General features: G+C 39.2%; 1 protein-coding gene across 5 annotated transcripts in view; it reads left to right on the top strand.

The window, feature by feature from the left end:
* FGF14 (fibroblast growth factor 14) overlaps positions 1–23,025 on the top strand; it is a 395,796-nt gene that overhangs the window by 156,615 nt on the left and 216,156 nt on the right. Inside the window, exon 1 of one of the 5 annotated variants that reach the window (XM_058419209.1) lies at positions 9,814–9,970. The exons of 3 other annotated variants lie outside the window; for them this stretch is intronic. In XM_058419209.1, coding sequence (XP_058275192.1) covers positions 9,895–9,970 — 76 coding nt within the window. In that variant the 5' untranslated portion in view covers positions 9,814–9,894. Of the gene's footprint in view, positions 1–9,813; positions 9,971–23,025 lie in introns of those variants that run through there. One more of the 5 variants, XM_040054761.2, reaches the window with a different exon arrangement.

Genomic DNA, 23,025 nt, shown 5'->3' with positions numbered 1-23,025 from the left:
TTCTTCCTCTTTAGACCTAGAATTTTGGTCTCTAAGGACATCAAAACACTTGATCAGGTAGATAGTATGTCAGTTTTGATTTATAATCAAATTGTGCTTCTCCAATCCAGTGACTGTGGGGAGGATGAGTGTAGACATGAGAACGTGAGACAGGGAGGTGGCAGCAACAGAGTTCAGGGAAAGGGGCTCTTGGTCCAGGAATACTCCCAGATTTTCTCTACAGTCAAAGAAGCAAGAGGAGCTCTTCTAAAGAACATTTAATCCTACATTCTTTAAAATAAGACCAGCCAATTTATTCTTAAACTTAGATTGGCTGCTTTTTTAGTTATTTTTCTAATGGCAAAATATACATTTGAGGTCTTGCTAATGAGGGATTTAAGTATGCCTAAAGTATGTCTTCAGGGAATAGAGGTCTGTGATGTAGACTGATATTGGTTTGCTCTCTTTCTTCTGCTGAAAGTGGTCCAATTAGTTCTTGTAATTGTTGAGGACAGAGGTCCTTAGCTGCTAGGGCTCACAAGGGGAGGGCAGCAAATGGGATACATCGGTTCTTGTGCTTGGTCTAAGGACCTATTTTTATATGAAGTAGTTAATGAGTAATTGAAATACTTGGAACAGAGATTATCTGTCAGTAAATTAACTTTACTTTTTAGCTCTCTCAGCCTTGCACGAGTACTGCTTAAGCTTGGAAGCACAGTTCCAGGTGCCTGAAGGATTTTGAAATCTAGATTTTCAGGGCTGAAAGTTTTACTCTTTTCAGGGATAATGGAACACTTCTTTATATAAAGAGAGAGAGAGATACATGAGGATGGGAAAAATAGAATGAAAGTTGTACTTTTATGCCTTATGCTTATAAAAGGACTTAATTCTCCTTAAGTAACTCAGAAGAAATATGTTAGTAATTTAAGAGGTACAGACCAATTATATGGATTCAGCGACATATATATATATATGTTATATATATATAAAAGCTTAATAAGTGATTAATATAAAGCTTAATAAGTGATTAATTCAAGACTCTGTGAGACAGTGAGCTTTATGTGCCACTCCATTTGGGAAGGTGCAGGCACTAAACCATCTCTGGTTTGAAGGTAAGGAAAACCATGGCAGTGCATGACAGCTGATAAACAGCCTATAAGTACATAGAAGATGCTTCAGAAGCTGCTGTGACTTAGAAAATTTAAAATAAAATTTCTTATGCATTGAAAGTAGAAAGTGCAATTTTATTTTTTTTTAATGTTCCAAATAATATGTCTTTGCAAGTTTTGGTCAATTTCAAATTTAGTAGACATTCCACAGAGTACTAGTATTACTGCCTGAATTGTTTTATGTTAGGCTAGAAGTAGCTCCTTGTGGGCTTCCTAAGAAAGAGTGTGCTGTATTTGTTCTGGATCTTTTTATGACCGTACTCAGAGGAGGTGCTTAAGGGTGGCAATTCCACAGATTTGAAGTCAGTTTTCAGTGTACATGATTCTGTGGGACTAATTTCAAAACAAACATCATTAGGATTTAAATTATTACCTTTAAAACAGGAAATTAGAAAGTTTTATAGTACTTTTTACTTAGCAAAAATATTAAGCTTCCACTGGTAGGTGTGTTCCTGTTTAACAATCCGTGAAGCTGCTTAAACTGACAACTTCCACTACAGCCAGAATTATTCTTATCTGCAATTTCATGTATAAAAGTATTTATATTCTTTTATTCCATTTTGTATCATGTAAATATTCATTCTGAAGTGTCTGGGCAGTTTTCTGGAGTTCAGAAAGTATTGTGACTAGCATCCATCATATCTTTTCTTGCATCTATTCTTTATGGGAAAAATGAAAATAGTGTAGATGCTTTGAGTTTATAAATGAAGTCAAAGCTGAAAATAGCTTTTGCACATAGAGATGCCCTTTTGTTATTCAGGAAATGCATTCCAAACAGTTAGCCCTGGAGAAAATGATGCCTCTAGTGCAGATGAGCTGCACCCTCACTGTAGAAAATTTCAGCATGTCAGAGTAGCTGCTGTTGGCAACATTGCTAATGTTGGCCTTTCACTTATCCTTGCTTGAAACAGTGATGTACTTGAAGACAATAACTGAGTCCTTGGGCAAAAATAAATACTGTGGCAGAGAGCTGGTTCAGGAAGCAGAGGACAGTTTTGCTTTCCAAACAAAAGAAATGATGTATGAAGGAGGTGCTATAGCATTTGAACTTCCTAGTGTTTTCTAAGTGCCGTAGGCTATGAAATCAAATCTTGCGTTGTTACCTCACTCAGCTCTGAATTCTTGATGGGATAATATGGTCACTGCCCACTGGCGTGAAATGGAGGACTTTGTGTCACTACAGGAGAGCAATGCAGCTGACAGACTGATGTCACTACTGGCTGCCTCCAGCAAAAAGGATTATTTCAGGCTGACTTCTAGGTCCATCCTGATAGAACACCAGCTCTAATGGCATGCTTTAGCTAAATAGAAATACTATCTAGCTAAGAAACAAGATTTAGCTTTTTCCTGGCTAGAGGAATTGCTTTTCTAGTATGAGTAGCTTGCAGCAGCCTGGCCATTAAAAGTAGCATAAAGATTAGTCTGTCACCTTCCCAATATCCTACATTTGATCTAAATAAACAAATAAATAACATCCCTCCAAATATCCAAGAATTAATCTCTCCAATACAATTTTTTCTTCTAAGCTGTGTGCATGTTAGTTTTAACCCTGTGGGAGTTGCTTTTCTGTAATCACGTCTGGAATTTGGCTCTTAATAGTGACTTCACTCTGTAATGTAGGTCAAGAGAAGAAATTAAATGATGACATTGTGCTTGTTTGCTGTGGCATCCCCCAGGAGTTGGTATGGTCCCTACTGATTGGTCTGAATCATCAATCAAAGGGAAACTGCATTGCACAGCCTACAATATATTCTCAGCAGGCACATGCATTGATGATGCTGCACCATGAAAAAGACTTAATTGCATTGACAGTACATTTTTTTCACAGTTTAGAGTGTTTATCAAAATTGTGCTTGTAGCATCTAAAAATACTGTAATTAATGCAGCTTTTGGCCTCTTCACACACTGTTTTCTTTTTAGTTTCTTCTGTTAAAGAAGACAGCTGTTTGCTAGGAAAACAAATTCATCTCTCTTCCTTCTCTCTCTCGCCTCCTGTTTTGTATCTGAGTGCATCAGTAGGAGGCTCACAGTTTGTTGTAAATGTTCATTCACAGTTTCTGCAGATTCCTACATTCATATTCACAAAGGCAGAATATTTCAAGATGTCCTTCATATCAAGTTACTGCTACTTCACATCAGACATGAGGAATACAAAATAAGGGCATTGCTTCCAAAGGCAAAACAATGCAAACCAAAAAGAAACAAAAAAAACCCTTAAACCAAAACAAAAAACCCCCCCCCCCCCCAAAAAAAAAAAAAAAAAAAAAACCAACCACCAAAAAAACCCCACCAAAACCCCAAACCCAAACAATAAGGTACAAAACCCACTGTCCTCGAAGAAAATGTGACAATTTGGATCAGCCATCTCTTCATTGTTAAATTGTTCCATTGCTGATCTAAGGATGGCTTGTGAGTATATTACAGAAGAAAGAAAGCAGACCTTCTATGATAAGATAAAGCATCTGCAAGAGAAGGGGAGGGAGAAGCTGGTGAGGTGACTTGTGACACCACTAGGCAGCTGTTCCTTGGCACCTGGGCAAATCAGTGTTTTCCTTTCTCCTCTTAAATATTCAGGCTGTGAGAGCAGGAAAGGACAAAAAAAGCATGACATGTGGATTGGGTCAACACCATAAGCTGTTGTTCCTGTGCTGGGCAACCTGTGTGTATTTGGCGACCTGCAACCCTGTAAGAATCCCAACCTGCTAAGTGGTGAGCAGGGAGTAAGGGAACAGCACCTGCCCTCCTGGTGCAGAGAGCAGCAAGATAAAAGGGAATTAGTACTGGAAAGAGATCTAGGTTAAAAAAGACTGGGGAAATATTGTATCTTTGAGCATTAAGGAAAAAGAGACTTAACATCTGTTTTGCCCACACCTCTACAGAAAAATCGTATTATCATGACTCATTTTTGTCATCCATCTGCTACCATTAACTACTGTAAAGTGCTCTGTTGCTTCAAACATCCTCATCAGGTTTTAAAATGTTTCAGTTCTACATATTGCCTTGTAAATCTTGTATTACAGTGAAGGAGACTGTCTATGTAGCAGAGCTTTGCAAGGCTGCAATTTCACTGAAATGACAATTATTACCTTATAGACTGCAATAGTAAAGCTCAAGTGGTGCAGTATATGAAATCCTAAGGTTAGAAAAAGAATTTTACTAACATTACACTGGACTTTACACTTCTGCTGATGATGTAGGACTTGAACTTTTATTAAAACAGGAGACTATTGAACATCTTTATCATTGTCTGGCATAAAAGCCTGCACTGTGAACTCACAAAATGTGAAGGTTCAAGATCAGAGATTAAGTGGAAGTATCTCGAATTTATCAAATGCTTTCTACTTTGTGAATAAAGATATCTGGAGTCAAGCTGTCCTTACACTGCCAGTTGGTGATGCATGTGAGAATGGGATTCACAGCTGATAGCAGAACCAGAAATGGTTCTGTGGTGAAGCCTGCACTTAAGCCTATAAGCACCACAAAGTGTATTAATCAGGAAAACATATGAAGCAATAAAAATAAATTAAATGTAATTAAAGAAAAAGCATTCATAACAGAGAAAATGAATGAAAATGAAATGTATTTTAAGTAATTAAGATTTTAAAGAAAGTTCATTGAAACCATTCTTTCTCCTTCAGTACATTAAAGTAGTATTATGTATGGGATAGAAAAGCTTAAAAATTTCTGGATGGTAGTCTTCTAAGATATTTACTGAGCAGACAGATTGTTTAGGCTCCTGGTTGCTATAATCTTCCAGAGCAGCTTGAGTTTAATGTATTTGGAAAAGATCAGGCTGCTTTCTTTTCCAGCACAAATTTTGCTCTTGGGAGTACTGTTTTACAGATTAGATTAAACTTAATGCTTTTAAAAAATGAGTTTTAAAACCATTGAAGAAACAAGGTGTCCCTAGAATAGAAGATGAAGGTTTTGCAGAAGATGCAGTTCTTTTCATTTCATTCATCACCAAGACAGCATTAAAGTGCAGTGGCTATGTCATTGCTATTAAAATTACATGAGGGGTAAGGAAACACAGACCCAATATTCTGTACCTGATCACAGATCAACTGTTGAAATTATTAGTGGCCTTTACATGGTAAGATCTTTTTTCTTGTATAACGTGGAGAATAATGGGTCTATCTTATTAATTTCCCTTTGTCTATGATTTGGAAAACCACAAGAAAAAATATTTTGTAACTGGAATGCATTTTCAGCTTTCACAAAGCATAGTAAAGAGTTGGATGAATAGGAAAGAATCCTCCCTTTGCATCGAGCTGCTGAGGTTTTTTCCGGCCTTTCAAAGAAGCTGTCATTAAGGATGAGAATACTGACACTTGAGAGTCCCCCTACCTGTTGATGCAGGGAAGTGGAGAAACTGATTTCTCTCTTCCCCAGCCATGCCCAGCTGCCTTCACTTCTTAGCAGACACCTCTCTGTCTTTCAGCTTAGCAGAGAAAAATGGCACAAAGGGAAACCTTGGTCATTAAAGTTTACCCTAAATATGTATGTGGATCTTTGAGTAAGTAGCAGCTTTTTAGCTAGTTATCTGTCATCTTCCTGTTTCACTGTGTCCACCAGACAGGGGCAGTGGGGCAAGCCCAGGGCACCCCAGGTGCCTTCAGGAAGCTGCCCACAGCCCATGAAGATCTGCTGTGCTGAAGATAAGAGCTCTGCTTGCAGCCCAGTGTCTGGCCACCTGAAAATGCCCTGACCCACAGCATGAACACTCGCGTCTCTGCTCTTTCCCCAGCCCACACAGGTTTATCTCTTCAGAGATAAAAGTCTTCCATGGCACAGCCATGGGGATGTTACAATGCCAGCTCACTGCAACCGTGAATTCCTGGCTCTAGTGTCAGAGTCATCAGTAAAAGAGCAGCAAATAATGGGTCAGCCCGAAAGAGAAGCTGCAGTTGGCAGCTGGTTGGTTACTGTTTGTTCAACACAGGATCATCTTCACACAGGCAACTTTTCACTGCTGTCCTTGTACCTTCTGTAGTCCAGCAATTTACAGAGCCTTTGAGAAAGATTATCAATTTTAATGAAAATACAGGGGTAAACAAAAAATTTAAGTTCAACTCTAATTCTAGAAACTCTAATATTACTGCTAGCTTGCTTCATTTAATCTGGCTTTTGTTCTGTGCTATTTTAAAAACTCTTAGTAACTTCAAATGCTAAAATACAGGTGTTATTACTGGTTTTTTAAGCTGTTCAGTTGCACTAATATTGTAATTGTTAAAATATTCCAGTCTAATTTTACCACTGAGATGAAGAATCCATTCTGGAAAAGCAGAAACCAGGTTAAGCTGCAAGCAGTTCCTATCAAGCAGCCATTCAGATAACTGCAGCACCAATTGTTTTACAAAAAGCCAAGTTGTTATTTTCAATAACTTACTCCTGCACACTATGTTTGCTGGTTGTAATATCAAAACATAAAAAGTCATCCAGTGCTGATGATTTTTATACTGAAAAAAAAATTTGAAAAAAATTATTTCTTTTTCATATTGTACTCACTTTGAGGAAAATAGTTTTAAAGAATTTACTGTATAAAATTTTCTTCCTGCTCTTGAACACAGAAGAGCAGTTTTGAGAGATCTTTCAGATATTGAAATAGATAGATTAATAATGTTGTTAAAGGTTTTTATTCCTCGTATTAATAGTACATTAAACTCCTTTAGCAGTCACAGGACTTATGGGCAGTGTTGAATGCTCTATTTCCTTTTCCTTACTAGCCTAACTCATAATTTTGTGTGTATGAATGACATATGAACATCTTTAGTTATAAGAAATGTGAAGTTTTTCAACAGAACCAATGGAGAATTACTACAGCATCTATGATATTTTACTTTTCCTTCACTCATGTATTAATTTTTCATGCATTCAGGTGGTATGAAACGTCTTGGCGTACTGGAATACCATTGTGAAACTCAAGGAATTTACCTGAACTCATATTGCTTCCCTTGAAATATAGAATTAAATTTATACCAGCCCTACTTTCAAGGTAAAAGGAAACAAACCAAACCAACCAACCAACCAAACAAACAAACAAAAAACCCACACCACCCACCAATAGCAGACCAGTTAAAAAAAAAAAAAAAAAGATTTCTATGTCCATGACTCAAAGCTGCTTTTGTCCTTGTCCTGGTAATTCTGTGCCATGGGTTTTGGCAGTCTAACAGCACAAGGTGCTGTTTGTTGAGTGGCAGTGTTAACTGCCCTGAAAACCAGACTCCAGATCCTTTCATCACTCTTTGATACACTGGTTAATTACATAAACTGGGTCATTGAACAAATACTCCATAACCACTAGGCTAATAAGAGTGGGTCACAACCCTCACTTGGACATTCATGTGGTTTCTGTGGGTTTGGATCCTTACATCAATGTATTAATCCTTCCATGGCAACTTATCTTGAGCATATGTGTGCAAACTTCTCTTGTCACTCATCCCTGGGGTGTTTCAGCTGATGCTTTCACTGCCACTCACCACTCTGTAACCAAGATTACTACAGGGCTTTCTGTTGCTGCATTATTCCTGCACAAACAATTATTACTGACATCCAGACTAAGATCATTTTCTCAGCCAGAGACTATTACTTAAACTGTCATTTTTCTCCTGCCTTGCTGAATACAATACCATCACCCCTACCTAAAGACTTGTCAAGCTATGTTGTGTCTCTCAGGCACCCAGTGTGTTTCAAGGCATCAGTAACAGCAGCAAACTCTTTCAACAAGCTAGAACCTGTTCTTACATCTACAGTAGGATTGGTTCTGTATCTCCTGGCTTATTATATCTGAATCTGCTATCTCCCAAAGGGTTGAGCAAGTGATTCTGCTCAATCTTAAAGTCTAAATATTCCTCAGATAGTGGAGTTGCGAGTGCTGCTTTCGTATTTCTGGAGATCACCTGCTCTTGGTGACACTTCTTCAACACTTGACTCTTGAGATCTTCTCTTTGATTTCTAGCATACAGGTTTGCCAACCTATGCATGAAGGTGGTTCATGGTTTCTTATTCCATTTGGCTATATCTTCTCCCAGGCCTTCAATTTTTAATTTGAAACACAATTATTCTAATTCCAATGTAATCTTCATGACTCATGCAGAATTCTTGGAAAAATGAAAATACAAAAAACCTTCTGTGCTGTCCTGTAGTCAAGCCCCATATGCAGAACTGCAGGGGTCCATCTTGTCTTGACTTTCCACTTGTTTGTACATCTTCAGAGTCTGTATTAACAAGCATTAAAACTGCTTGCATCTTTTACTTTTTTACATATTTGCCTTCTCCTTTTTATTAGATTCCTTGGGGCCTGCTCCCTCCTGTAGAATATTCCCGGCCCTGCCAACCTGCTTTTCTGAATCCAGACTGTTTATGTTAGCAGTGTTCAAAGGACTCGTAATCACATGCAAAGGATGAGTGGATCCTCCAGTACTGCAGTTTTGAATGTTAGCTCACCCTAATTGGAGTGCATCTCCCTCTGGCACCCATCTAATAACCACAGACAATAGCTGCTTTTAACATGTGACTCTGGACCCGTATGGCTTTTGTTCTTTCCAAAAAAGCCTGGCAGACACCATTTCTAGCTGCTTTAACACACCTCAACTCTGGCTGTACGCGCAGTTCATTTGCCATGGCTGGTGTTTATTGTGGTTGCACATGAACCATTTTGTGGCTGCACAGGCTTTTTCAGGCAGGTAATTTTATCTGCATTGGTCAACTGGGGGCGATTTGTTTTCACAAGGAGCAGTACCAGGTGGACAGGGATCATTCCAAACCCCTCTGTGCCAATCATCAAGAACCTGCTTTGCTAGCTGTCCTGTGGTTTGTATTGCTCCATCCATTTTACCTGTCATTTCTGTGTCAGCTTCTCTGTTATCTTCCTGTAAGAGTTGTGATTCTCACCTTCCCATCTCCTATCCTCTCTCTTTTCTCCAGCAGCACTTGCAACAGTTACCTTAGCCGACTCAGTTTTCTTTTTTCCCCTCACTTTGTACGATATCTGAAACTTCTTTCTTTGGTCTTTCCTCCCATCTTCACCATTGTCTCCTAGCAGCAGCAAGTTTTAGCCCTTCTGCAGCAAAGGTACATTCCCTGGCCTTGTATTCCCCAGCGTGATCCCCACAGTATTTTTTTCCTCCCCTAATGCCCTGCTCTTATCTTCACATTGCTCTCACTAGCTGCCCAACATTCCTCCAGCCCAGGCCACCGTCCCTGTTAACTCCTCCCTTCCCATAAACAATCCACTCTTCCCAAGACTTTCAGAAACTTACACAGCTTTACTTAAGACTCTTAAAAGCCTCACATGTCTAGGCATGAAGATACAAATGTACTGCCTGTCCTTCTACCATAGAAGCCATGTTAATCTCTCTCTTTCAGAGGCCATGGCTGTACTCACTTCTGGATTTGAGAAGTCCTTTGCAGTCCTGCTTTGGCATACATGACATGGGTTATGACCTTTTTACCAACTTGGTATTTGAGTGTTCTTGCTTGCTGTGTGTGACAGTGATACAATTTCTATTTCTGCTCCACTCAGGCTCCCACATTCTTGCTCTCATAGCCTTGGTTGTTGAGTTCTCCACATTCTCTACTGCTTGTTATATGAAAAAAGAGGTCTCAGTGTTTGTGGGACTCATCTGGTGCAGAGTGGCTGAAAAAGAACAAGACTGATTTTTAACCTTTTTTACTAAACAAAATTGAAAGAAACAGATATTTGCTAGGATTTGTGTTGTGCTAGGCATCTTTGGGGGTTACATTCATGTGTTTCAATATGCACAAAGCCTCAGGGAGGAGACGATTGCAGAAGAAACAATTTACCACTGGAATCTCTCATGGTAGGTGGACTCTTCCATACGGTGCTCATTGTGGTGTCTATGCACTATTTTACTGTCATATTGCTCTTTATATAATACTGTTTCACAGGAAAACACTCTTTATGTGATCTAATCAAGTTGGTCTTTTAGTCTTCTGTTGACTTTTCATATAGTTATGTGTACACAGCTATATTATGTATTGGTGAAATGTTGTTTTGTAAGGTGGCCTTAGCTTTGCAGCAACTTTCCAACCGCCTGGTATCTCAAAGCATCTAGTACCACTGATCCTTTTTGATCCCAAGAGTCCATAGCAGCTGCATTCTGCAGTGGAAATAGTCGGGGTCAGCAGCAGTAACCAGGATTTCCTGAGCTGGACATTGACCATTTGCAGTAAGAATACATTGGAACTGAAGTAGTTTGTAGGCTCGTTTAGTTGCATCATGAGAAATGTAATTGTATTCCTCATTTAAAGCTTTTGAATATTAACAAATCTGTCAAGACATTAAAACTGTTATGGAGTCTCATTAATTCTTTTTTTAACTGGGGAGAGCTTGGGATGGAAGTTACAATTAAAATGGCTCTGAAGTAAGAAGAAAAAAAAAATTGTTTAAGTTCTGTTGTGAGTTCTGTGTGTTCTGAATCTGAAGAGGGGCAGTCTATTGATTATTAGTCTTATAAGCAGCTCTACAGGGGCCCTGCTCATGAGCATTGCTACACAAAAGTAAATTTCATAATGTTTTTTATTTTGTCTGTGTGCAGTTTCCCATTCAGTTTTATCAAGACTGAGCAAACCTATGGAATTAGTGAATTGAACATAATTTCCCATGTATGGAAGCAGTTTCAGTTTTTTATTACTTGACATCATAATCATCTTTGGCTTACTCTTAGCAAATGTCCTCTGTAATGTGCTGGTTTTCAGCTGTTCCTAATAGACCTAAAATTGTGAAGACAGTGTTTTGTGTTCTCTTGCTGCCCGTTTTGACAAGGACTATACACTCAATTTGCTTTTGTATTTTACACATGCTTTGGTCAACCAAACTGATTTTATCCCTCTCGTTTTTTCCTCATTGTTGACAAATGTGCAATTCTGGAAGCCTGAGGCTATTCCACACCCTTTTCCCACTTGCAACTGAAATATTGGGCATAACTCACCAGAGATTATTCCTTTAAGGTTTGCTTTGCAGAACCCCTAGGAGTCTAGGGGAAGAAATGGCAATGCATGCCTCAGTTTACCAGAGTTTTCTGATTAATAGTGGTTAAAGTTCACCAGTTAACACAACTTGATTTGGGAAGTCCAAAGTAATAGGGAAATTGCTACAAATCAAATAACTTGGTCATTTTAACCAGCTGCAGATTTTTTTATTTTTTAATTATTAGAAGAGGGAGGATTTTGTTGATGAAAATGATAGTTTAAAATCGCACATATTAGTATGGAAATTAGTATGGTTTACTCCTTTACAGTTTCATACTGGCTAATCTGCGAAGGTGGACATTTAAAGTTCTTAGGATCAGGAATGATGTAGCACTGCCAATGGAGAAGCTGTTAACCTGGAATCTCTTTCTATCTTTTGAGAGAAAAAAGACTAGAGGTAGGGAAGGTTAATATAGCTCATTCCTTATGAATTCCCTCTGCTCCTTAACTTTGTATCCCTGCTGCTCAAGACAGAATGCTTTTTCCTTCTGAGGTTTCCTAATGGAGATTAGTATTACAAAGTTAGAAGGAGCCTTGTGAATGGGCTCAAGGATGTCACAAGAACTAGGAGAGCTTTTATTACTTTTTTCATTTCTTTCTGTCTTTTTGTGGGAAGAGATTCACATGTGGATTGAATGGTTCGCGTTCATGACTTTTATTTGAAGGTGGCTTTGAATTTTGGGGGGATTTATCATATGCATAATCACACATGTATCTAGCAACATGTCTGAAATCTGTTTCACTCTCTCTCCAACCCATGCATTTTAAACATGATAAACAAATGAGTATTGACACTGAAAAGTCAAACGTGAATTAGTTTGCATCTTGTAGTCCTGTTTCATTTTGGATAACATTCTGAAAACAAAAGGTATTCTTTCATTATGCATGTGCCTAAAATCTAATGATTCAAAGGGTGCCAACAGGGACTTTGCCCTGAAAACTGAAGCTTGCTATTAAAATTTGCCAGATTATTCCTTAAAAATAAAAAAATAAAACAACAAAAACAACCAAAAAAAAAAAAGTTAAAAAGGCAGAATACAAGCAGTCATTACCAGAAGTGTGTGCATTTCAGATAGCATTTGCAACACAGAACCATAAAAACCCACCTTTCCTTATGGAAAATGTTGCCCTATTCTTTTAGCCTTCTGATTGTTTGCATTTTTGTAGTGGAGGTTTCTCATGGATTGTAACATAAACAAAGTGATTGTTTTCTCATTCCTCTTGGAGAAGGGATAATTGATGGACTTCTTATCTGACCAGTGGGGTCGGAGAGGTGGAAACCGTATTCTCCAATCCCAGGTCATTGTCCAGAATCTATATAAATTGAGGTCAAAAATAAACTGCCCTTCTTTTTGCCCTGAACTTGACTGTGTGAGTATAATTCTTTTTGTGTCCAGAAAGTGACAGAAAACAAGGGTGTATATTTCTTGGTTGTGGTAGCCAATGATTCTGACCCCTCAAACATTCTGTTTTATTTTGTTTTGTGGTTAGAATATTCTCTTACAGCAAGAATATATGCCAGCACTTTGCTATACATGCATTAAATGCAATTCTCTTCATTGGGTATGCCACCATCATTGGCTTAATAGAAGCACTATAATTTGAACTCATCTAACTGCTCAATTGATTTTATTTTTTTTTTAAGAACCCTAAACTCCACACGTTCTCTGTTTTTATTTTACTTAGTTTCATTTTTAGTTCATTTGCTTCTTCTTTTGCATTGGCAAAGAGCTTCAGTGTTTCCTCACATCAACTGCAAAAGTTCTTGGTCCATGTCTTGGTTTTGAAAGACAGTTGTCTGCCAAGGAAAGCTAGCGCCTCCCTTGGAACGGAGAATGTAAACCCCCTTCCCTCCAAATTATTATAATTGTGCAATTAGGGGCTTTCAGGCAAAGATATGGGAATAGGAGTAACAGTTCTTTACTAGGAATACTAAAAAAAAAAAAAAAAAAAAAAAAAAAAAAAAAAAAAAAGAAGGAAGCAAACAAAAATCCTGGAAAAACCCTGACAGAGTCAGGGATACGACCTGGCACCCTGGTGGTCAGGGTGTTGGAAGCAGTCCAGATAAGTCCTCCTGGAGTAACAGATGTGGTTCTGTGGAGTAGAGATGGTCCTGTAGAAAGTCCAGTGGCAATGAGATGGGTCCAGTCTATCTCCGGGAATCCAGTGGAAAAAACGGATCCCTTCAGTCCCAGTTTTTATCTAGCTAGGAACAGTTGCTCCTCCCCCACTGTGTGGAGCGTCTCACAATGGGATGATGGAATGTGTCATGTCATTGGTGAGCCCTAATGGCCCATTATTAGAAGATGTCTCCCTGGAGGATGGAGGGGTGTGAAAGAGACAAGAAACACTGCCCCACCTGGATTTAATGGCTGGGCCATTTTCAGAAGGCATCCACCCCCACCTCCCTGGAAGGCTGAGAGTAGGATAAAACATCTTCCAAAAAACCAGCTCTCAACAGATGAAATAGAATACACATTTTTAGGTTACATAATCCAATCCAAAAGCCCCCATCAGGGCTTTTACATGATACCAGCAAATTCCTAGGGGTTGACCTTAAAAAACAAAAGAGAACTTCAAGAAACTATTTGAGTGTACTTAATAGGAGATGTAAGAATATATTCCCTTTACAGATAGAATATCTGACAGTGTTCATCTTCTATCCAAGCCCATCTCATATCATGCACACTCCTCCCAAAGTGCAATAACTATTTAATTTTATTTCATTCCATTTCAAGGGATCTAGCTATTGCCCTCATTCTACAGGTTCTCTAGATAATGATGTATATATAATAATATGTTTCGGGGCAAATGGTAGCCCAAAACAGGAAACTGAAAAAAAGAAAGGGCAGCTTAGTATTTTCAGGAAGGAATTTCTGATTACACACTGGTTAAGGCTTAACATCAGAAAACCCCAAAACACCTAAAACCTCAAAGGCTACATTCAGAATGTGTATAACTGTAACTCTAGAATTAATTTCTTTCAACTTTCACCCAAAGTATTTCCCTTTTATTAAAGTTTTCCTTGTTTAATCAGCCTGGCTCTCTCATCCCATCTTCCTTCTCCATTCTAGGGTCTCTCATTTCATATTCACATTTATACTATTTTGGTAACCCTAACAAATTTAGCTGTGTGGGTGAAAATATTAAAGCCTCTTTTTTTGAGTCTCACTTCTATTCTCCATTATCTGAAGTCCTCTTCCTTTGAATGTGAGGTCATCATAGCTTTGCATCTTTCAGTATATTTTTTCCTTTGGCTTTGATTTCAAGTCAGAAATTCCCCTACAATACCCCTATATATGATATTTTTTCTTTATGCTCCGATATATGCCTTTACTTGTTTTCACCAGAATGCTTTAGAAATAAGAATTTTTACTGGTGGTGGCCAGAAATAAACTGTTATATATTCCTCTCTCATCTCTAGCCACATACTATTTGTAGTAAACTAAATTAAGAAAAAAAACCCCAAAACATGGGAATAAGAATACAAATTTTAGTTTTTCCAAGGTGTCTTCTGAAATGTTGTTATGCTCTTGACAATGAGGACAGCAGCCTCCTGGGGATAATGAAAGTAACTTTTCTCTCTTCTTCTTCTTCTTCTTCTTCTTCTTCTTCTTCTTCTTCTTCTTCTTCTTCTTCTTCTTCTTCTTCTTCTTCTTCTTTTTTTTTTTTTTTTCTTTTTTTCCCCCTCAGTAAGTATTTTGCTCCTCCTTCTTAATGTATGATCACTGTGAAGATATCTCTTTGCAGTTATTTTTGAAGATGTCTCATATTTCCTCCTGGTTTCAGACAGGGAGAAATCTATGATGGGAATTTGGAGAAAATTTGATTCATTGCTGTGTTACTCTACCTAATGCCACTCTAACTCTGTCCAACAAAATGGAATTGGACTGATTCCTGGGAAAATTGCTGGTATAAGAGTCATGTGAAGCTAGTGCAGTAATACATCAGACCTATTATCTTTTTAGCTGTTTTCCTGCATTGCTGTTGATGCTGCTCCTAGTGGTGCACTTAGTAACTCCTGCCATTCTGAATGCTATATTTGTAGATTTCCTGGGTGCCTACAATGAACTTCTGAGCAGCCATCTAGTAAAATGTGCTGTGGTTTGTTATTTACATGGCATTTAACTATGCCTTCATAGGCTTCGGTAATATAATGAAAACCAACACCTTCTGGTGAGCAGCACACTAAAACCAAGATGTACAGCATGCTATATCCAACTATTAAAGAAAAGGAATCTATATTTAATGGTAGGGGACTTCCACTACAAAATAAGAAAGGTGATTCTTACTTTTTCCTTGTGTGTTTTTTAGTTTTCTGAGGGTTTGTTTGTTTGTTTGTTTTGGGGTTTTTTGGTTTTTTTTTGTTTTGTTTTGGGGGTTTTTTTTTGTGGTTTTTTTTTTGTGTGTGTGTGGGGGGGGGGTTGTTTGTTTTTTTTGTTTTGTTTTGTTTTGTTTTCCAAGAAGCACAGTCAACCTCAGCAGTTGCCGTGGGCAGTACCATCAGCTTTGGACATTTTACCTTAATTCTCTTGGCATTTCTGCTTTAGATAGTTTGTCTTTGCAGACATTCTATTTTGCAAGGTTTTTTTTAACTTCAAATTACAGTTTTGTAATTCCCAGAAGTGCTGGGAATGGAGTCATATTGACAAGTTCGCCAACATAAAATACAAAGGATTAAGGCAAAGCTGTTAATTTTCTCTGCTTCCATTGATGCAATTTGGAATCATCATGACGCTGGAAAAGGAGACTATTTAACGACATTGTTCTGTTGCTATTTATAAATGAGATCTCATTTAAATTTAGAACACAATCTTCCTGGGTGGAAAACTGCCATCTTGTGTATCAGCACGCAGTGCAGTGTGAGGGATCCGATCTGATCACTGTCAATATTGACACTGCAATAATGACAGCAGCACTGAGCCATCCTTAGGGCTCAGTTCTGTAACCTTGTCGCTTCTGAACCTATGCCCTCAGCAGCACGTGGAGTTTTACAGAGATGATGTGCTTAAATGTCATGTGTTCATCAGGAGTTGTGGGGCATCTGTTGTTTGTACTGAGGTACATCAGCGCTCCAAGGGGTGCTTCCCAGCTACACCTAGGCAGCACCTTGGGGTGCATGGAGGATGCCTACCTTTCTTTCCTCTTCTCTCCTTCTGCTGTCTTGTTTTGAAAGAGAGGTGTCTGCCAAGGAAGGCAGGAGCCTCCATTGGAATGGAGAATGTAAACCCCCTCCCTCCAAACTATTATAGTTTTTAAATTAGGGGGCTCTCAGGCAAAGATATGAGGGTAGGAATAACAGTTCTTTACTAGTATGTATAACAAAGCAAACAAAACAACAACTACAGCAATAACAACAAAACAGAGCTAGGAACCTCTTGAGAGCCTTCTTGGCCGAGATGAGAGGGGATGGAGGAGAGGCTTTGCTTCACAAACCCTGCTCCCGGTGTTCCTGCAGGACTCTGAGGAGCACCAAGCTGGAATGACAGGAATGAGCAGGAATCCAGGGCTGGTGGATGAGATGTATCAGAAGCCCCACGGTGGTAGCTGGAACTGCCAGGATGTCCTAGCAGGGCAGGAGTTTGCGGGGCTACAGCATAGCAAAGACCCTGAGCAACACTGAAAAAGTGGCAGGGGTGGGACAGCGGTGGCCTGGCTCCAGCAGGGCAGGAAAAGGTGAGCTCAGGATTTCTGGGCATACGAGCAGGTGGGGGTAGGTCTTTAGGACTGGACTCCGGTGGTGACACTGAATTCTCACTGCAGTAAGCAACAGTTTGACCCAGCTGCCCCCAGCCCGTCCTTTTCCTGCCCCCCAAAACTTGTGGTAACTCTCCCCTCAGAGAGAAACTCCCAGTGACAAAAGAAGTGCAGCTAGGTGCTACACACCTCTCCCCAACTTAGCAACTTCTTTTGTTTTTTCTTAAGTACCCATAAGTACCCAGTAGTTAGTTTCCTAGCAATTTATGGGGAAAAATTCCATGACTAAAAATAATTTTAAAAAACCCAAAACCAGCCCCAAACACCTGCCAGCCCTCTCCTTCCTTTGGGAAGCTGACTGGGCCTAGGAGAAGTGGGTGTGTGAGGAGCACTGGGTTTTTCTGAGCCAGCAAGGCAGTTTTGGTGTAACTTAGTGTCATGGTTAGTACAGTTTAGTAACTTAGTGTACTGGTTAGTACAGTTTGGTTTTTTAGTTATAGAGGAATGTAGAATGATTTTCCAGGTCAGGACCTGGGAATTGCTTTAGAAAGGACAGGGACCTATCAAAGAGTTAGTTGGAATATTAGCATCTGTTTTGACCACTGAAAATTTTCACATACGACTTTGGAAAGTACCATATAAACCCCCTTGATTTCCTGTGGGTGGGGCTTTTTCCTTTTTCCTTTGGCCAGAGAGAGAGACATGTAACATCGAGCTGGGCCTGCTGCTCCCCCCTTTTGGGGGAACTGGCCTGAGGCCTGGCCGGATTCCATCGGCTCCTGGGTGAGGGGGGGAAGGAGAGGTTGCTGCTTTGCAACAGCTACTTTCTTCAGACTTCCTGGAGCAGGGAGAGATCTCTGCTGGGCCCCTGATAAGCGCTATGGGCCCCATTTAGGCTGAGGCCACCCTGATTTACTCCGAGGGGTGGGCTGAGAAGGCGTTTATGATCCTGCCTGGTTTTTTGTGATTCCGGACTGCCCAGGTGCTCTGATTTTTGATCTTTCTCTGTGAGTTCTTCTTCCCTCACTAGCACAGCCTTGAACATCTAATGCCACGAGCTACAGAGGGAGAGACAAAGACTTTGGGCAGATTTAACCCTTTCCTGGCAACATGAAGCTTCCAGAGCTTAGCCATTCTCTGAGAGAGAAAAGAAAGGGTTGAAGTGAACATAAAAAAGAAACAGCATGAAGTCAGTAGAGTGAGAGTGAAAAGACTATTGGGACAGAGGGTTAAAGAGTTGGTTATTCCATTCTTATTTGAGCCATGGAAATGAACTTATATTTAGACCATTCCTTTAAATCATAGGAAAGATAATAATTTGGGGAGGTGATTGTTTAGATTTGTGTGTAGATTTAAGCAAAGGTGTTTGTGATGGATTAAGTGATATTAATCCTATAAGATGCTTGAACAGAGATAGAGATGAGAAGCCACCTGCGCCCGTGAAGAAGTAAGAAGATATATCTCTGTTCCTTGAGATGAAGAATCCTTTGATTTTGGAGTTATTCATCTTTAAAAGGTGACACCCCAGTATGCAAAAGTCTGACCCATGACCCATAAGCAGCTTGGGAAACTGCTAATGGGAGGAGTCACAAAGGCAGGTTTCTCCGGGCAGTTGTTTCTGTGACAATTAAAAAACCCACAAGAGAACTGTTCCAAGTTGTCAGTGGGATCCATGACTCTAAGAGAGACTCTTCTCCTAAAAAATTGATGAAAGACTATTATCATATAGTAAAACTGACTGCAAATTACAAGTTTTGTCTCTTTATGTTGTTTTGTAAGAAAATTAACAGTTTGTAAAGGGAAGGAAGAGTGGTTTTGGAGTTTCATTCTGTTTTGTTTTAGTTTTTTTTCCCAACTTTCTTTTTCTATTCTTTTAGTGTGTGTTAATAAAACTATTTGTTCATTTTTAAGGTTGAGCCTGTTTTGTTTTTCTCCTAGTCTCTCTCCCACAGAAAAAGAGTTCTAAAACCAGAATTTAGTGAATGTGAAACCACAACACTTAGGGAATCTTAGTGTTTGCATGGCTGCCAGCAATGGAAACATAGCTTAAAAAGTAAGAGCTGTTGCTTTGCTGCAAAGTCACAGAGAGGAAATCATTGCTATTAAGTAGGACTATTTGTTGCCCAAACTAGATATTTTGCATATTGTAGTCAGTTCTTCTCAATCTGTGGAAAATCTCACTAAAGCATGTAAGACTTGAAGTCCTGAATTCAGCTCTGCTTTTACTATTCCATATTATTGTAATTTGCTAAAAGTAGTGATCTTCATCTATGTAGGGCAGGCAATCCTTGCATTGACAGTGATCTTTCAAAGATATAGTAAAAAGCATCCAACAAATTCCAGTTTGTCCAGACAGTTGCCACTTTTATCTAAGTTGATAAGGACAAGTACATTTATGAAGACTTATGAAAGATCTTTGTCTAATCTGTAAATTCAATATACAAGAGGTACTTATCACAGTCAGTTTCAAAGCGCCTTACATTTGTAAACAGTGCTTCATAAAAATTGTTTGAAATGGCGATTTGGCCCAAATAAGTGATGCAGGAATCAGAAAAATCATTAAGTTATCCAGGCATTTTGAGCCACATTTGTTCCATGTGGGAGAGGTGGCTCGTCCAAAGTCTAAACTTAAGTATCAGGTATGACATAATTGATATTCAACAGTGGTTACATGAAAAGAGTACAGTCACATGAATCACAATTAATTTGACCACCTTGGATTAACAAATTACTGCCTGCCAACTGAGCAGCACTAATATGCCAAATAAAAGTCACGAAGATGATTTTTTTACGGTTAGTGTAAGTTTATTATAATTATTCTTGGAAAATGCAATAAAAAAGCTACATTAACATTCAACTTCTGTTGACATTATATCTACTTGAACTCTTAAGACATCACAAATTGCCTATGTGTAAATCCATAATATCAATCTGTCCTTTTTCTTTAAATAAATTCTTCTTCTATACGAGAATTCAAATGGCAGGATCTGCTATGTGCATTATTACAAAAGGGATTTTCTACCTTTTGACTATGGCAGTTGTAGAGATATTGCATTTGTAAAATGATAAGAATTATAAGAACAACAACAGCAACAAAAAAAAAAAAAAAAAAAAAAAAAAAAAAAAAAAAAAAATCCATGCTTGGAAGCAGTTTTCAGGAGACAGGGATGTGCTCCAACAACCACTAGCATCCCCTTTCTGTTTGTTCAAGATTGGAAAGGGATATAACTACCAGTATTTCTGAATATTATATACTTGCACTGCTGTAATTGACTTTGCTGTGGATACTTGCAGTGGACATAGTGGATATTCCTGCTTTTCAGGTTTTTTTATGTACATTTGAAAAACTTTTAAACTAGTATGGAAAAATCTAAATTCAGAGTCAAGAATTCAATACCTGTCTGAACCAACAGAGCAGCTGGTGAAATCTTGCACTACACAGGTCCGTTACAAAATTTATATGAATTCAGTGGACCCAGGACTTTAAGTTAAACTTCAGAAACTATGTACAGAGGATAGGTGTAACTTCATCTTTACTAAATATATTCCAAGTTATCTACTTCACTGGCTGGTCATTTACATAACTGCTAGTTTATTAATTAGTAAGCGATAATAAACTGTGAAGATTTTGAAAGACCTGAAAACTTCTTTTTAACTCTTGAACATCAAAAATATTTCCTTAGTTTCAGCCCCTCTCTTTAGAGTGTCACACCACAAATTCATATCTTTGCCAGAAGTGCAGGCTTTTGGACTGTTGAAATACACCACTGGCACTGATGGCTGCAGATGTTTAGATACTGCTTGCTTTGAGCCATTTTTCTTTTTGAAGTGAGCTTGCTCTCATTTAAGTGACATGTCATAAACGTCTAAAGTAGCTTAGCTGCAGGATCTGTCCACACCCATCCAGTTTTACCATGTGTGCCCTTTTATTGTTCATAGGTCATTACAAAATCCCTCCTTTCAAATACAGATGTGGAGGTGAAGACAGATGGTGAGATGTGATGTTCAGCACAACTTGAGTCACAGTGCAGCAGTGTCTCCTTGCACTTTTGTCTGCTCAGGTTTCAATAACCGGAAACTCTGGGCCTGACATTTCTAAATCTGAAGGGATTTTAGCCTGCTAGCAGTGCTGTTTTCCAAGGGAAAATTTCTAGAGAAAGCCTCTTCTCAAAACAATCTTGGCAAAACAACTATCCTTTCCTAAAACAAGCTTTCCCCAGGTGGTGTTTTGCTGTTTCTCTAGTTTCACCAATGGAATTAGAGAGGTGTCGTTCCTGTTCACCGATCATGTTAAGTCTGTATTGGAACACCATATAAAAGGTGGTAAGAATTAGACAATAAAGCCTTCTATACTCTTTGCCTTCTGAAATACTTGGAGTCTTTGGCCTTTCTTTTGTGTCCAACAGCAACAGGAAACGGGACTTTATAATTCCAAAACGTGGTGAACCTTCTTCCTGGAAATCCACTAAGAAGTCAAGAAAAGGTCTTCCCAGCCTTTGTCACGGGTAGGAGGGGGAGCTTCAAAGTTAGAGAAGCCCTGTTGTTGAACAATGAGGTGCAGAAGGAAGCCTTTGTGTTCTAAACTCCTTTTGAGAGAGGAGCCTGGGTCCAATCAGCCACAGACTGTCAATGGTTTAAGGAACATTGTCCTGCAGGATTAAAAAAGGTTAATCAGATATATTTATATAAAATTAATTAATTATTATGACAAATTATTAGACAAAAGATCTCATGCAGAATTATTTACATCTCAGTATAAATGCTGAAACTACTAGTAGTACATAGTATATTGTAGTATAGGGCACTATATCAAAGCAATTTTATACTAAAGTTAGCAAAAAGAAACCATTATTATGTAGAGATGTAACTCACCCAGTCAGGTAATGTCTAAGATGACTGGAAAAAGTGAAACTTTATACCTATCTTTAAAAATGGGTAGAAAGGAGGACCCAAGGAGCTATCAACCTGTCAGCCTCAACCTCTCTGGCTGGAAAAATCATGAAACAGACACCTCCTAGACACTGTACTAAGGCACATGGAGAACATGGACACAGCCAGCCTTCACAGGCTTCACGAGGGCAAGTCCTGCCTGACGAACCCAGTGGCCTTCTATGATGGAGGGACTACATCAGCGGGCAAGGGAAGGGCTACAGATGTCATTTACCTGAACATCTGTAAAGCCTTTGACACTGTCCCCCACAACATCCTTCTCTAAACTGGAGAGAGATGGATTTGGTGGGTCAACTGTTGAGTGGATAAGGAATTGGTCAGACAGTTGGACCCACCCTCAGCAAATCTGCGGATGTCACCAAGCAGAACAGTGCTGTTGACACACCTCAAGGACAGGACGTCATCCAGAGGGACATGGACAAGCTCGAGAAGTGGACCCATGGGAATCTCCTGGGGTTTAACAAGACCAAGTGCAAGGTGGTTCACTTGGGTTGGATGAGGGTTGGAGCAACCTGGTCTAGTGAAAGGTGCCTGAGCAGGGGCCCATGGCAGGGGGGTTGGAAATAGATGATCTTTGCGGCCCCTTCCAGCCCAAGCCATTCTACAGTTCTATGATTTAATGACAATGTTAGTTGTAGACAGCGAAAACAGATCACCCCCTTCTGTCTACAGCATGCCTCCATGCCTAAGCAACAAAACCATTGGCTTCCAACAGTTTTTTAATATTTATTCTGGAGAAATATAATCCTCAGGATCTATTAGTTTTGTGTCTTGGAGATTGCATCCAGTATTCTTTTCTAGTTTCTAAGTACATAATCTGAAGCACTACTTTGGGATTTGAGACATTAAAAAAATCCCAGCCATATCTGTGCAGCTGTAAAAACACTGAAGGGCTAGGGCATGGGCTAGGAGATTTTACATAAGGTGGAAAAATGGCCCCACAATGACGTCAATTATATGGCCAGTACATTTAGAGAGGTAAGGAAAATAGGGCAGCTGTAGTAAGTGAGAGGGAAAGTAGCTTACTGTCTATTATCAAAGCCCATAAAAGAAGGTGAAATGGTGGGCAAGCAGATTTGTTGAAACGGATATTAGTGACAGACCATGAGCAGGACGGGGAAACCCAGCAGTACAGTGAAACTGAGAGGAGAAAGCATGTCCAAAATTAAATAGTAATATGTCGTTGCCACTCGCAGGGGTCGCTTGGGCTAGCTCCAGACCCCGTGCAACGGCAGGA

Source organism: Hirundo rustica, chromosome 2 (genome assembly GCF_015227805.2).
Source record: "Hirundo rustica isolate bHirRus1 chromosome 2, bHirRus1.pri.v3, whole genome shotgun sequence".
NCBI lineage: Eukaryota > Metazoa > Chordata > Aves > Passeriformes > Hirundinidae > Hirundo > Hirundo rustica.
This window is presented reverse-complemented; position numbering and strand designations above follow the sequence as displayed.